This window comes from Colletotrichum abscissum, assembly GCF_030869225.1.
Source record: "Colletotrichum abscissum strain IMI 504890 chromosome Unknown Scaffold_56.1, whole genome shotgun sequence".
Taxonomy (NCBI): domain Eukaryota; kingdom Fungi; phylum Ascomycota; class Sordariomycetes; order Glomerellales; family Glomerellaceae; genus Colletotrichum; species Colletotrichum abscissum.
The window spans coordinates 216,025-230,426 of NW_026850498.1; the positions used below are offsets into that span (position 1 = coordinate 216,025).

General features: G+C 52.9%; 7 protein-coding genes across 7 annotated transcripts; 4 read left to right on the forward strand and 3 right to left on the reverse strand.

The window, feature by feature from the left end:
• Window positions 1-345: 345 nt before the first annotated feature.
• CABS01_14666 (uncharacterized protein) lies at window positions 346-1,502 on the reverse strand (the record flags this gene model as incomplete). The annotated part of the gene is made up of 3 exons (XM_060548004.1): window positions 346-1,080; window positions 1,148-1,333; window positions 1,437-1,502. 3 exons carry the CDS (start codon window positions 1,500-1,502, stop codon window positions 346-348), a joined length of 987 nt encoding a protein of 328 aa, XP_060393121.1.
• Window positions 1,503-2,104: 602 nt separating this feature from the next.
• CABS01_14667 (uncharacterized protein) lies at window positions 2,105-3,168 on the forward strand (the record flags this gene model as incomplete). The annotated part of the gene is made up of 4 exons (XM_060548005.1): window positions 2,105-2,132; window positions 2,197-2,591; window positions 2,681-2,791; window positions 3,124-3,168. The coding sequence occupies 4 exons, from the start codon at window positions 2,105-2,107 to the stop codon at window positions 3,166-3,168; spliced, it is 579 nt and encodes a 192-aa protein (XP_060393122.1).
• Window positions 3,169-5,422: 2,254 nt separating this feature from the next.
• Window positions 5,423-5,773, forward strand: CABS01_14668 (uncharacterized protein; the record flags this gene model as incomplete). The annotated part of the gene is made up of 1 exon (XM_060548006.1): window positions 5,423-5,773. One exon carries the CDS (start codon window positions 5,423-5,425, stop codon window positions 5,771-5,773), a length of 351 nt encoding a protein of 116 aa, XP_060393123.1.
• Window positions 5,774-6,024: 251 nt separating this feature from the next.
• CABS01_14669 (uncharacterized protein) lies at window positions 6,025-6,651 on the forward strand (the record flags this gene model as incomplete). The annotated part of the gene is made up of 1 exon (XM_060548007.1): window positions 6,025-6,651. A coding segment is annotated over one exon (627 nt), but the record flags the coding sequence as incomplete, so codon positions are not given.
• A 993-nt stretch (window positions 6,652-7,644) lies between these two features.
• Window positions 7,645-9,237, forward strand: CABS01_14670 (dipeptidase domain-containing protein; the record flags this gene model as incomplete). The annotated part of the gene is made up of 1 exon (XM_060548008.1): window positions 7,645-9,237. One exon carries the CDS (start codon window positions 7,645-7,647, stop codon window positions 9,235-9,237), a length of 1,593 nt encoding a protein of 530 aa, XP_060393125.1.
• A 548-nt stretch (window positions 9,238-9,785) lies between these two features.
• CABS01_14671 (uncharacterized protein) lies at window positions 9,786-11,660 on the reverse strand (the record flags this gene model as incomplete). The annotated part of the gene is made up of 1 exon (XM_060548009.1): window positions 9,786-11,660. The coding sequence occupies one exon, from the start codon at window positions 11,658-11,660 to the stop codon at window positions 9,786-9,788; it is 1,875 nt and encodes a 624-aa protein (XP_060393126.1).
• Window positions 11,661-13,360: 1,700 nt separating this feature from the next.
• CABS01_14672 (uncharacterized protein) lies at window positions 13,361-13,834 on the reverse strand (the record flags this gene model as incomplete). The annotated part of the gene is made up of 1 exon (XM_060548010.1): window positions 13,361-13,834. A coding segment is annotated over one exon (474 nt), but the record flags the coding sequence as incomplete, so codon positions are not given.
• Between the last annotated feature and the right edge of the window lie 568 nt (window positions 13,835-14,402).

Sequence of the window (14,402 nt, forward strand, 5' to 3'; positions counted from 1 at the left end):
GCGTGGCATCGCATGCTTCTACATATCGCCCATATCAGCTTTCATTTGTCGATGCCAATGAGGCCAACACACTGCACCGATGTGAGGAATCATCCTGGTCCAGCGTGTGTGAGGCCAGCGAAGGCAACTAGGGATGAACTGCTTTAGGGATTACGTTTTCCAGCTTTAGGAAGACAGATGGCTTGGTTTGATCATGGAATAAGGCTCCCATTTGGCGACTTGTATGTGTACAGAATCCTGGTAAACAAGACCAGCACATAGGAATTTGAAGACAGTAACCTTGCCAAAGACATGCCAACTTAGCCTGCCGAACTCCTGGGTATATAACTACATTTACAGATTGCTTCACTCGTCGAACTCCTCACCCATGACAGCTGCTAGATTTCTCCTAGCACTGGCCAGCGTGTGACCCAAGGCAACCAACTTTGCAGACAGAGACATGAGATTGGGATCTGGCAGACTCTCAACCCGCACCTTCTCCCTCACAAAGACCTCCGTAGCTTCTCCATTACTGGAGGGTGTACCCAGCCCGCTGGGGCTGCTTCCGCTGCTCCTTGGATGCGCCGTGCCATGCCTGTGCTTCAGCCCGCCATCCGTAACGGTGCTATACGTGAACCGGAAAGGGCGGTCCATCTCGTCGTGTTCCAGTCTTCGGACCGTTCCCAAGGCTAGACCGAGCTTGGTGCCGAAGTGTACCGGCGAATCTACGGGTTCGAGAGCGCGCAACCAGAGGACCAGACTCGATTCTTGGAGGCCTAGGTGAACGCTGATATTTGGCCCGAGGGTTGGGCTAAAGTGGACGGGCGGACAGGAGTCGGTCTGCCAGCTGTGATCGACTTCGTTCAGGGCCGGGCCCTTGAGGAGAGAGGAGGACTCGTTGAGGGAGGCGGCGATGATGCGCAGCTGGGCGGCGAGCTGAGAAGGGTTATTGGAAGGGCTCGGTGTGTCTGTGAGGGAGAGAAGGTCGAGGCATTCTGTTAGGTGTGTGTGGATTGTTTCGAGAGCCGCGATGTGGACTGGGTGCGAGGCGTCGAGGTTCAAGGTCTGCGTTGGGAGGGTTTTGAGCTGGAGATGGATTGTCTTGAAGGTGTCAGCCGCGGATTCGTAGTTGCGAAAGAGAGAGGTAGTCGGCAGAGAATAGACCTACGCCTTTGATTATCCGCGTGCCGACCCGGGTCACTGTTCCCTTTACGCGCTCGTTACGCTGCGTGCTCATGACGAGAGTGCTTCCCGGGTCGATGGGCGCCAGAAGAGCGTAGCAGTCCTGCAGGCCGTGGCGGATGTCCTTAAGGATCGCGTGTGTTTCTACGACGATCCATTCTAGCTCGCGGGCCTGTGAGAGTTTGTCGAGTCTGATTAGCATTGTGTCTTCCGAGATTGGGATCCAATGATTAGGGGTTCGGCGCGGGGCAAGCAGAGACGGCGAGGGTACGTACGAGGCATTCCTGTTTCCCTTTTATCAGCTCCTCTGGGGACACCGGAGGCCAGATTGCTATTGACATGCTGTCAACTCAGGTTCGCTTCCGCTTCGACAGCTCGTGAGACTTGACTTGTCTGGTAAAACAGTTCGTAGGCAGCCGCAACAGGGCGATTGGTGTTATTCGATTAGCTCATGGTGGACAGTTTGAAGCTCTAGAGGGCATCTCGTCATCGCGGGAGGCTTTGGACCAGGGTGGTCGGTGCGCGGTGCCTTCTTAAGTGGGGGCCGAACCGATCTAGCGGAGGAAGGTGCGCCTGCCCCGCCGCTGCAGACGGGGTCTGGGCCCACTCCATGCACTTTTCTCATCCGGGGACGGTTCAGTATCTTTTTCGGTGTCTTGTTGAACATTTCAGGCCGGCGTATCTTAGAATCACACAGCTCAAACTCAGAGAACTCCTTTAGGGTGTCTGCACACATTTCATCTCACTCCTATCTGACGAGACCCTTTTGAACCTCATACACGCCATCGAGATCCGCAAAACCGTCAAGGCAGAAAGGATTTCAAGTCTCAGACTCACTCACACCCACGCAGCTGCCTGGCCTAGCATGGCGCCGACTCGGTCAACAACACAAGGCCAGGCTGGCAGAGATAATTCACCCTCTACAAGACAGTCGTCTTCCACTATGAACAAGTTGCCTCGGCTGCCTGAAGGTAAGCCAGCCACTCCCAAACTTAGTTTCCCCGTCGGATGAGTCTTCGCCTAACCCAATTTCAGGCTCCAAAATTCAAAAGCGTGCCTTGCCTCGCCGTCAACAACCCAACTCATCAAAATCACAACTCATCTACGTGTCAGCGTCAACACCATTCATGTCAGCAGTCTCACGTGTCCGCAAGCAACTGGACAAGTCTCTCAAAGGCAACGCGCCGTCGACGAGGGGCATGAACCTCAACCAGCGCATCGACCTGCTCCATCGCGACAACGGCACCAAAGGAGGGAATGGAGAGGCTATCGTGCTCGGCACAGGCAGAGCAATTGAGAAGGTCCTCAGCATCGCAGCTTGGTTTACAGAGCAGAGCGACTGCGAGGTCGAGGTGAGGACCAAGACCGTGGGTACGGTCGATGATGTGGTGCTCGAAGAAGAGGATGGGGGATTTGGGGAGGAGAGTCGTGTAAGGAAGATCAGCTGCCTCGAAGTTACTGTGAGGCTTCGGTGATACTCTGAAAGTCCTTGGAGATGCATTTTGCTGCCCTTGCGAAGACTGACGAAGTTCAACTCGGCTCTGGGCCTTCGAGGCGTTCTCAAGAGCCGGACCGGCCTGGCTCAGAGGTCATGCACCATGGCCTGCGACCTGATAACCAGATTTCTCCTGTAATCAGACATTTCTGAGCTATCCATGACCGGCAGACCCTCTCGAGTGATTTCTCGAGTCCTTAAATATTTCTCGAGTCCTTAAAGTAGCGGGATTCGGTGGGATGTTATGATACCCGGCCACTAGGCCTCAATAAATCTTTTGACCAAACCCAAATTAAGTGCGTTCCAGTGGGATGAACATGGCCGCCCGTTTAACGGACTTAATCGGACTAAATTATGTCATCAACTCGCCGCAATTCAAACACAGCACCCGCTTCGCTGGCTAATGCTCGGTGAGAGTTCCAAGTTCCGCTGACCAACACCGACTATACTGCTATGTTCAACCTTAGGAAACCGCCGACCTGTGGAAACAGCTTCAGCAAGCAAACGCCTAAACTAGATTGGCCCCTTGCAAGGTCTAAGATGCATTCCACCCCTATATTCCAGATGTTCCTATGATCCAAAGCGGCAGGAGGTTCTATATGCTCTCCCGACCAGGTCAGCGGCAAAGCTTATCACTTACGGGTTCGGGACACAACGCCGCAATGATCTTGGTTCTGGGGAGTTTCTTAAACTCAAAGTGCTCGAAATCGCGTCCTTCACTTGCGAGCGGTCGGGGCCGGTTGTCAATTTGTTGCGATTCGGCATGATCAGTCACGAAATCTCGAGTCATTCACCTATCTAAAGCCGGCAAAAGTTCCCCGTATCGAAGCACCTGTATACTGAATTTAACAAAACAGAGTTTAGACTAGAAGGAAGCGAAGTTTGCTATATTGCATCGGACCTGTAAGGAACACCGACCCGGAACTGCTTGCCGAAGCTGTACTAATTCCTTCGCCAGGCCTGATTGTCTCGCTCACAGCGAGTCAACTCGTCCGTATAAAAAGTTCCAGAATTCCTCGACTTATCATAGGCAGAACAGTCCAGTTCCAAGTCTCGCCCGTTCTCAATTACTACGCCAAAATGCAGCTCTCCGCCTTCGTTTTCTTTGCAGTCTTCGGTGCTGCGTTGGCCAGGCCGCCTCCTGCGCCTGTTGACCCCTGCCCCAGTGTCCGCGACAAACTGGTCGTCAGTTTACCTTCCCAAAAAGGGGTTCAAGTCAATAGATTTCAGCGAGCTGACTGTTGCTTCCGCAGTGTACCAACCCTGAGCTGCAATACAAGCAGTGCACCCAGTTGACCTCAACTGTTTGGTGAGTCAAAGTCTTGCTCTTCCACGTATGACTTCACCTTGCTGATAATGACGTGAAGCAACTGCCAATGCGCTCCTTGATAGATTTTGCTAGCGAAGTGGTGTAAATGTCAATATATCCCTTTCAATGCAACTGATTGTTACTAGAAAGTTGCAGTATGGACACCACGTATGACTGGAACCGCCTACCTAAGCTTTGATATTCACACGTGATCTATGAAACTATGACCTCTCAAGTATATTGTCTTGCACGCCAACGCCTCATGCCGGAAATATCTTGATGAATATGTCGTCCGTCAGGCAGGCTATGTTGACATCGCTAATGCTAAAGAATGGCCGTCATATGCAGGCAAGGCAGGATGAATTAGCAACCCGGAAGCCAGGTAGGTCTTTAATTGGGCCATTGACCTACGACAAGGCTTTCTTCGCTAACGGCACCCAAACGCATGCCATTGATTCGCAGCTCGGCTGGGCAGTGGATTTGAGTAAGCCCGTACGCCCTGTGTGGTCCATGGATACTGGCTCGTAAAACGCAGGTAAGACGCCATTGGCAAGCATTCTGATCCCAGGGATTCACAATCCTACCTTAGGCAGGCTGTACCAATTCTGGAAATCTGCCTACCTCGAATACTATTGCAGATTCTTCTGGTTGGTGAGCAAAGCAACGGTAAATGCACCGAATTGCGTGGTTCGTCCATCATTGCAGGCAGCAAACCCGAAGAAGCAGCTTTTCGCTGTGGTGTGGATAATGGATGTAGATGACCAATCTGCACATCCCCAGGGCCGCAGCTGCCCGGGGTTCGTAACGCATGGCAAATCGTGGCAAATAAGAAGTCAGCTGCCCCTTCGGAATGGATAGACTTACATTGATGACCGACTGCTTAGATCTAAACACAGTACGCCACCCCGACCAAATACACCATCTCCTGCCCTGGACCAACCTTCATCTCTCGAGGTGCTTGAGGGTCATCGAAGCTATCGGCGACTGAGCGATAAGATGCATCGGTCGTGGTTCTCGTACTCGATCTCCAAGCCATATCCTTTTCGATGGTTCACACCTGTCGCCTTAGTTGGCGGCATTGTTCTCACTGTCTTACTTTCACTCATCAATCTGAGCGCAAACGGCTACTTATTGAAGCCACTGTATACATCTGACCCCAATGGCACCGAAGCCTCTTCAAACGCAAAGTAGGTCTACGATACCACATTGGGAGATCATTTCCGTGCTGACACTGCGGTTTGAGATGGTTCAGAAAGACTCCGTTCAATTGGAGGAGCGACGTACAGGCAGAGTGCCAGCCACGTCTGCTCACCATCGGCGATTCCTTTTTCACCTCCAATCTGGGTTTTAGATACATTATCAAAGCCATTACAGAACCAACAAAAGGTTCACTATCCACCTTGAATTACAAGAATAACACTCTCCAAGGATGCTCGCCCAACAGAATTGTCCTGAAGATGAAGAAGAGTGACACTGCGGTGCCACCATCTCCTGCTTGGTGGTATTCCTGGAGAGATTCTACAATGCAAGCGACTGTGGACTGCGCAGTTGTGACAGATAACGGCCTGGTGACCATAACTCTCGTTACCGAGGATGTTACTGGTGAAGGGCCCCACGACTATAGCTATGTAATAGAAGACCACGAGAAGAAGGTTGCAAGCATTTGGTGGGGAACCAGACTTCTCAACGCATACTGGAGCGGCGTGATGACCGCCGCCGCCACAAACATGACGAATATATCCGGCTCCGAGACCTATGCCATTAGTGGCAACTTCTCCTACACTCCCAAAGCAAGAGAACAAGAGTAGGTCACTCTGGCTCATTCATTTGACTAGTAGTTGCTCACCTGTCGATTCAGTATATACACCAATGAGTTCTTCGGTCTTTACTGGTCGATCGGAAACTCAGACTCCTCGGTTCTTGACAGCAATTCGAACAAAAGCCGAAAAGCTTATAATTCTGATGTATGTCGTTTCATCGCTTCTATAATGTTGTATTCACAGATTACGACTGTCAAGAGAAGTCACGTTAGCTAATGTCAGCAATTGTCGGGATGTAGTGGTTCGGATCTCCAGCATTGACAGAAGGGCTCCACTGCGCAAAGATTCTATTTTCTTTACTTTCCTTAGATCTCGGTAATTGCCAGGCGCCGAACCTCCTTCTCGACGGTCGTGGGCTCCAATATGCTATTTTGGCGCCGGATGATCACAACCGGGATCCGGGACAGCTTCTGAACGGTTCAGGGTCGTCACTTGGAGTAGATCGTTACAACGAGATCCCTCTTCCTCAAGCTATGGGTGACAGCAAAGGTAAAGTTACGCTTCTGGAGAGCTACAAGAAAATCCAAGATTCGAAAGTGATGGGGCCTCTGAGCTGCAAAAACGCCACCATTGTCAGTCAGTATCTTTGTTCTGTTCCTCAACAAAAGAACGGTGGCGTTATGTTGTTTTCGATTCTGCTAGCGAATCTTGTTTTTCTCCAAGCAGCTTGGAGAATACTGACTTGGACTGCTGATGGGCTGATATCGAAAGGAAATACGGAGGCTATGTTTTGTCAGGGCTGTCAAGCCAAGAATGGCTCCTATCAGTCATTGCAGGACTTCAACACGACTAGAAACGGCCTTGAGGCAGCCCCGGGCAAGACTATGGTATGGAGTGAGAGCAGAGAGACGATATCCAGAGAGTGAGCAAGCAAGCTGCAACGCGATCATATTCCCTTGAAAGACGATACTAGAATCAACCAGTGCAACATCGACCAACACTGAGTTATACGCCTACATTCCTTAGAGGTGATGTTTGACCCGGGGGAGAAGGTAATGGGAACTTGGAAAGAACACGAGGTAGTCCGGTAGTCCTCATAGGTGAGTAAAGCGTTGATCAAGGATAGGTGTATCAATGAAATTATCTCGCAACTTTACCATCAAAGTCTGTTCTCCCTCCAGAAGTCCCACTTGGAAAGGCTGTGTTGACGGGGCCTTGATATCCTTCCCTACCGTTGTCTTCCTTTGCTGGATCGTTGCCAGATATTGATCGAAAACGTGGGGCTCCGAAATTGCAAAAGCTTTGGGAAAAGTGTTTGAAAGAACAGGATTTATCTGGGTATTGTCCAAGTAATAGCCAATAAGCTCCGAAGACACCCCAAGAGACAACTCCTATAACACGTGGATGAAGAACATGCATGGGGAATCATAGTCCGAGTCTACTGGAGCATGACTTGCAGAAATGTTCTCCAATGGGGTAACTTTAGTCGCTTATTTACCCGAGTCAATCAACGATTGAGTCGGATTGCGGTAATTCTAGCCATGTCTTCCCCAGGAACAAGGGACTGCGTCTGCAAACCCATGGGGCCATTTCTCGGAAGACAAGATGATCCTTGTCAGTCGTTTACTTATCATTGTCATAATGTCATTTAAGTGTGTTTACCGCGCAGAATGACGGTTCTTGGCGCACCCGTTATCTTCACCGCTAGCGATACCGGAAATTTCGGTGTGGGGTAGCACGACTCCGAAGTCAACATCGGAGGCTTCCATTTGACATCATTGCCGAAAAATGACTCTAGCGAGGGGTGAGGAGAAGAGTCCCTCTTGATGAGGGGCTGTGTTCCTCTTCTTTGACAGTTCCTCTTTCTTGTCCACCTCAACCAACTCGCTCAGAGCCATCTTCGCTAATCACAGGCAAAGATGATGCTGCAAAGCTCTGCCGTTGTCCTAGCGGCCCTCGCCGGGCCGGCCTCCGCTAGCTACGCCTTCTACGTCGGCAAGGACCTCACCGCCGACGGGAGCGTCATGGTCGGCGGCACCGGCGAAGAGGTCTCCTCCCACTGGCTCCAGCTGTTTCCCGCCGCCGACCACGCGGCTAACGCAACGATCACCGTCGGCGTGACGGACAAGGCCAGCATTCCCGGCGAGCTCTTTACGATCGCGCAGGTCAGCCACACCTACCGGTACATGTCGATGGAGTACTCGGACTTCGAGGGCTTCCCAGCGCCGCTCACCAACGGCGGCCTTAACGAGAACGGCGTCACCGTCCGTGACGTATGGGCGCAGAATCGCGATGAGCTAGTCAACATGACCCCGACCCCGCAGCACGGAATCCAGTACAGCGACCTTGCGCGCATCGTCATGGAACGAGCTAGGACTGCTCGAGAGGGCGTGAAAATCATTGGCGACTTGATGAACCAGTACGGCGAGGCAACTTACGGCGGAAACACTCACTTGATCGCCGACAAGGACGAGGGCTGGGTTGTCTGGGAGATGGCCGGCGGCAAGAAGCTATGGGCGGCAGAGCGTCTCAAGACCGACGAGGTCCGCGTTCTATACCCTGGCTACATTGAGGACTTTCCCACCGACTTTGCCAACAGCTCCGATTATATGGGCTCCGAGAACATTGTCTCCTTTGCCGTCGAGCAAGGTTGGTGGGATCCCAACGGGGGCGTGCCCTTCAACATCTTCAACGCGTACGGCGAAAAGGGCGAGAATATGACTGCCCGTGACGGCGGCTTCAAGTTCATGTCCCAAGCCGCGCTCGAGAACGCCACCCTTGAGATGGTTCCTCTCACCGAGGAGAAGCTGATGGAGCGCGTCCGCGACAAGCGCATCGCCGATGACGAGGCAGGCTACGGGCAAATCGTCAGCTTGAAAGCTGGTATCGATGCGGACCTGCTGCGCATTTGGAATGCTCCTGCGACTTCCGTCTCGTCGCCATTCGTGCCGTGGTGGCTCGGTGTCAACAGCGTGCCCCCCGAATTCGGCGAGCACCGCTATCTCACCACCGGCGCCTCGGGTAGCTTCCTGAACCCGGATTTCCAGCTGCAGGAGGCGAGCGTCTTTGCCGGTCGCATCTTCAAGCGCGTGCTGTATTACATGTGCTCATCCCCAGACATCTATCTGCCCATCGTCACGCAGATGCTCACGGGCTTCGAGAACCAGAGCCGCAGCGACGTAGACTGGGTCGAGACAAGCGCTAGAGTTCTCATCGAGAACAACGAGCGTGAGGCGGCGCATTCGCTGCTCACGTACTACTCGCACAGCAGAGCTGCCAAGGCGCTCGAGCTGGGCAAGACAATGACTGATGCTCTTGATGGATATATCAAGCTCACTGGGCAATGGAAGAATCCTGTCGGCAGCGAGATTAACGATGCTGGCGAGGGCGCGGAGACGGTCAACTGCCTTGTTGGTTATGATCCTGATCAACCTATCTGGAAGCAGCCTGCGCATCCTACTCGACGCAGGAGAAGCATGAGGAACAAGATGATTGTTCAGCGTCATCACTGATTATCGATACCCTGTCATATTATGGGAAGCCTATCACCTGTATTGCCCTACTATAAGGCTTCGTCGCCTGAAAGATATTTAGTAGCAACAAGCCTGTATCATACAGCTAGACAATCATAATGTATCATGAATAACATCCTGCCATCTGTTCAGTTGACATACCACGTACAGGAAGAGTGTTCATCGGTGAGGCATGAAGATTTGCGCGGAGGCCTCATGAGCCGTCCTCTCACTACTGCATGCACGCGTAGAAGGTGAGGAAAAAGAAGACGACCAAAGACGACTCGAACCCGCGACCTTGGCAAAAAACAAGCTATCCACGCCATTATGTAGGACTGTGAGCCAACAAACGAACCGTACCGCTCGGTCATCGACTACAACGGACGATGCTTGTTGGAAAGTGGTTACTCTTTGGTGCCTAAAAGGGATCGGATGAGGGCCATCAAGGCGCGTAACCAGGAATAATCAAGATGAGGGTATCATAACCTTTTGATTATTCCATTGGGAATAACTACGAAAGCAATTTTACAAAAATCCGGAGCTCCAGCTCAGTCTTTTAATGCCTTCTCTACCCGGCGTCCAACACTCGCACTCCAAGTATCGATCTTCTTGCACCACCAGTCTGACAAATACAGCGACACGCTCAGCAAAATAACCCAGCCGACAACGAAACCTAGGTTGCGGCCGAAACGCTCAAAGAGCCTAGGCATGATCCAGAATCCTAGACTATGCAGTACCGGCCCATGGACGAGATAGAACGAGAAGCTGATCTTGCCCAGGTACTGCGCCACCCGTCCCTCGAGCGCACCGCGGAGGAAGGGACTATGAAGGACGCAGGGCAGGAGGAGCATAGCACCCATGGCCTGGTAGAACATCCAGCCGGAGAGGGGAATGTAGTACCGCGGCACGAGCGAGGAGAGGAGAGTGAACCCGGGCGTCCATTCGGCTCCGGCGTCGGGGTACGAGAGCAGGTAGAGTGCCACGAAAAGCGCCCCCCAGCGAGCTGTTCTTGATCCAAGGAACTTTTGTCCGATAGTTGCCTGCTGGCCTTTCCTGCCGTTCGTCGCCGGGGGGATCAGTCCGCGGTCAGCCCGTCTGATGTCCGCTTCTGAGAGGAGGACGCCGCCCATGAAGGTGGCCATATCCCATCGGCCTAGGATTAGGCTGTAGGCGGAGAGGAGGGCACCGATTCGAAGGCGCCATTTTGCTTGGATAGCTGCCGTGCCGAGTAGGAAGAGGTAGATGAACATTGAGCCGCGGAGCTCCATCGGGATGGTAAAGGTGTGCGGGTCGTAGCGCGTGTGGTAGTGGCCAAAGTTGAAAGGGTTGGCCCACTCGACGTAGGCTCTCGTGAAGTTCTTCAGAGCATAGGTGATATTGTCGTGGATGAAGGGATGCTCCTCCCATGAGCCACCTAGCTGGACCCAAGTGAAGTTTACCGGGTTGGTGACGTTGGCCGAGTCTTTCTCGTCATCGAGAAGTGCTGGTCTGGAGTGCAGGTGGAGAAGGTCGTGGTAGGACCTGTGTTTCTCAGGTGTCTCCTTGTCCCCAACGTCCTGCATCGTGATGTTGATTGCAGTGCCGTTCAGGCTGCTCGTCTCATTCACCACCCTGGAAGCGGCCTCAATGTCATCTGCCAATGCATACAGCATTGGAGGCATGAAGAGTTGGGACGTGGCATTCAGGCACAGCGTGTTTGTGTCGTTAGTCGTGACATTTCCCAGGAAAGCCGGGGTTCGTAAGCCGAGAAACTTGGCGATCCCCGCGGCTCCTTCGACAGAGTACGTGCCATTCACACAAGTGTTGTTCAATGTGGCGACAGTCACAGTACCGTTGATGTACCTCGAGTCGGGCCCTTTGTAAATCTCAAACTCGGACTTGAAGGCGCCCATCTGAGCAAGTAGCGCAACGAGGAACATGCTAATGGTTGGGGGAATGTAGAGGCGGAATACGCGCCTAAAGACGGACGACGCGAGGCTCTGGTAAGCGGCCTCGAAGCGCCGCTCGTGAATCGCTCTCAGAATATGCCTGCAGAGGACGTATCCCGAGATGGCGAAGAAGATGGCCACCATAGGTCGTCCTCGTTGTAAGAGGCACAGGATGGGCAGGGATGACCGTTCAAAGTACGGCTCGGGCGATCCGGGGGGCATGGCTCCATAGCCCAGCATGATGGCCGGCGTCCAGGGCCATAGGAAGTGGTAGTTGAAGACGAGTAAACAGGCGATTCCGCGGAGCCCATCGAGGCATCTGATCTTGTCTGCGCTGTTTCTTGTCGCTGATGCTGCGGCGGCCGATGCCTTTTCACCTACGGCGTCGTGGTCGCTGTATGGGCTCTGCTCTTTAAACTGCCGCCCCTCCCGGCCCCGCGTGGATTCTTCCCACATGGTGCCTTTTTCTCTCGCTCGGGTGTTGCGAGCAAACATGCGTGTGGTCTACTGGAAATATGTATCGTTTCTTTCAAAATGAACGAGGGAATGAAATGAAAGGCGCTGTTGGAGCTGCGACGGCCGGCATCTGAAAAGTGAGGCTCAGCGGACCGGAGAAGAGAGAAATACAACCGTGAACACACGTAGGTGAGAACGACCGACCGACCAAAGATAAGATAGTAGTAAATGGGCGTTGAGCAACGTGTACGAAAAGGGCGAAGCGCCCTCTGGGAGTTCCTAAATACGACTTTGCTGGACGTGGGCGGTGATGCTGGGATATCCCTGCGCGGTTATGTCATCTACCCAAGACAACCTCTGCGAGCCCCTGAGTTGTCGCCCCATGTTGGATCAACTCTCAACTTTACCTGAAAAAAGAGCCCCAATTAAAGTGTGCTGGTGCTGTGCAATGAGCGTTGCACATCGGATTGTCCAGCCACCATTGCTCATCCACATCAAACTGTCCCCAACTCCCCGTGGGCTATTTTCATGAGAAACTCGTTTGTCTGGGCCTGGCTGGACGTCATACAACGCGTGTCTTTGCATAGTCGCTTTCAACGAATACCACGCAAACTCTCTTCCTCTCAAAGTGTACCGTATGCTGTATATAGATGCTCGAGCTTTCCCTTGATATCCGAACAGTGCGACCTCAAAGAGTCAGTCGGAGTGGTCTTTTCGAGCATCCGCCCACCGTCGCATCCAGGATCCGACAGGTGATGCAACGCTCCGGATCCGTGACATTTCCTTGGAAGAACCCCAGAAACGGGCCCGCATCATCCCTCTGGTCCCGAGCAAAACCAAGGAAAATCACTACATCGTCGGCAGTTGGCGTCGAGGCCATCCGGACCCGGAAGACTCCCGTTCCCGGAGATGATCCCGAAGGAACCCCCTTGGTCCCCCAAAGCTACCGAGGCCGTCTCTCTTTTGTGCTCGGATGGTGAGTCAGCATGTCAAATAGTTGTAAAGCACGGTCCAGCAGGGCCTGCAAACTTTCTCAAGTTCGGATACTTCGAAGGTTTGCTGATCTACAACACGTGGCCTGTCAGTGGCCAATGCGAGGGAATTGATGGGAATAGCTTCATTTCGATAAAGTAGCGAGAAATCTAGTCTTGACCAAGGTTTCCGGAGTCTTCTCCAACTCGCGGCATACGATATCTAATCACGGGGGTTTCCGCCCAGAGATCTGATGATAATAATGATGCGTTGCCGTTGAGGCAATCAGTGATAAGGTGCCATAAAGCACCCCATTGAAGTAAGTGTCGGCATGCAGCCGCGATTGCCGGTCGTTCCGAGCCAGGTCTGTTGCTGGTTGCGAAGAAAAGAAAGGCCGCCAAACGCAGGGCTAGAAGCTGGCTTCGGATTGCGGGCTCTTGGATCGATGGGTTGCCTGCTATCTCCTCCCAAAGACGGCGCATAGGGCAAGATGTTTCACTAAGACAATCACCAGTTCCACACTCGGCCGTATTCCGCCGGGCTTGCGGGGCTCGCAAAGGCCGAGTTGACTGAGTCTCCGGATGGCAGTCTGCCGTCCCTGCGTCCGAGCTGAATACTTGAAACGCGACCCTTTCTTTTTGTCATGTTGTCAGCTACCTGGGCAGCAGGACCGCGGAGTGATTCTTTTCTTTACCGAAGCTCGTCGAGTGAGATTACACTGCGGCTGTCTTGTCGGTCATCTCTAATTGAGTCCTAACAGCTACCGATTAATCTGTCGGCTGCTGCGGCCCCCATCGCTCCCCATCAATCACCAAGGTCCGATTTGCAGTGCGCCGCTCATCGTCTGTGGCGAAAGGACTGCGGGTGATATTCCTGAGGATATGAGGAGGCACGAAACCGCCCGCACTTCTGTTTTCCTGACGTGTGTCTGAAGCTTTGAGACCATCGTGGCGGTGTAAGGCCGTATCGCGTCCTTCGCCAGTGTTGACAGGGATGGCTTGGATGACTGAACATACGGCAAGGACGGGTAGGCCGGCCTTGAAGAGATGCATGATTCCTGAGGAGAAAGACGAGAATCTGAAAGTATAGGTGTTGGTTGAGGCTGGGAATCTGATGTGATTTTTTCGCGACCGAATGCTGCGCACTTTCAAAATTCTAGGAGGATCGTATCGAGAGAGCCCTTGATCTGAGCAGACTTTTATTATTTGCCCTGTGGCAAATTTGTGAACCTTTGTGACATTGGAGCTTGAGGGCCAAGTTCATCGCACGAAGTTTGCCTGCGCGGTTGTACCTGGATGACTGTCTCCCAGAAACGACCTTTTCGCACTCAGTTACCTGCTGTCTGCCTCTGGAGATTTCGCCATGACGAGAATGAGACCCTTGGCCCGAATTGCAGACCTAGACGGAGTCTCCGAGTCGAGGGTTCCTGGTTCTTCTCCAACCGGCCCTTCGAGAACTCCAGGGACAGCAGAAGGAGAGAGCGCAAAGGCTATGAACCGAGTCAAGCTTCGTCTCAAGGCCAGTCACGCTCACCACAGCAGATGCAGACAGCCTGTAGATCTGCGACGCATCGGACGAACCGAGAAATTCGAGACGCCAACGCAAAAATAATTGCCCGTTCGCACTGAAAGAGCCCTGGGTGCTTTTTGACTCTGTTTCTTTGGGCAGAGGAAACCCCAGGTGACACCGCTTGAGGCCCGTAGACGACGCGTTCTCCAGGTTTTTGCGGGCGGCTCTGAAAGCTTAGCAGGCTTCATTGCGGAGCTTGACACTTGCGATACCGTAACTATGGATTGTCAGTGCTGTGCA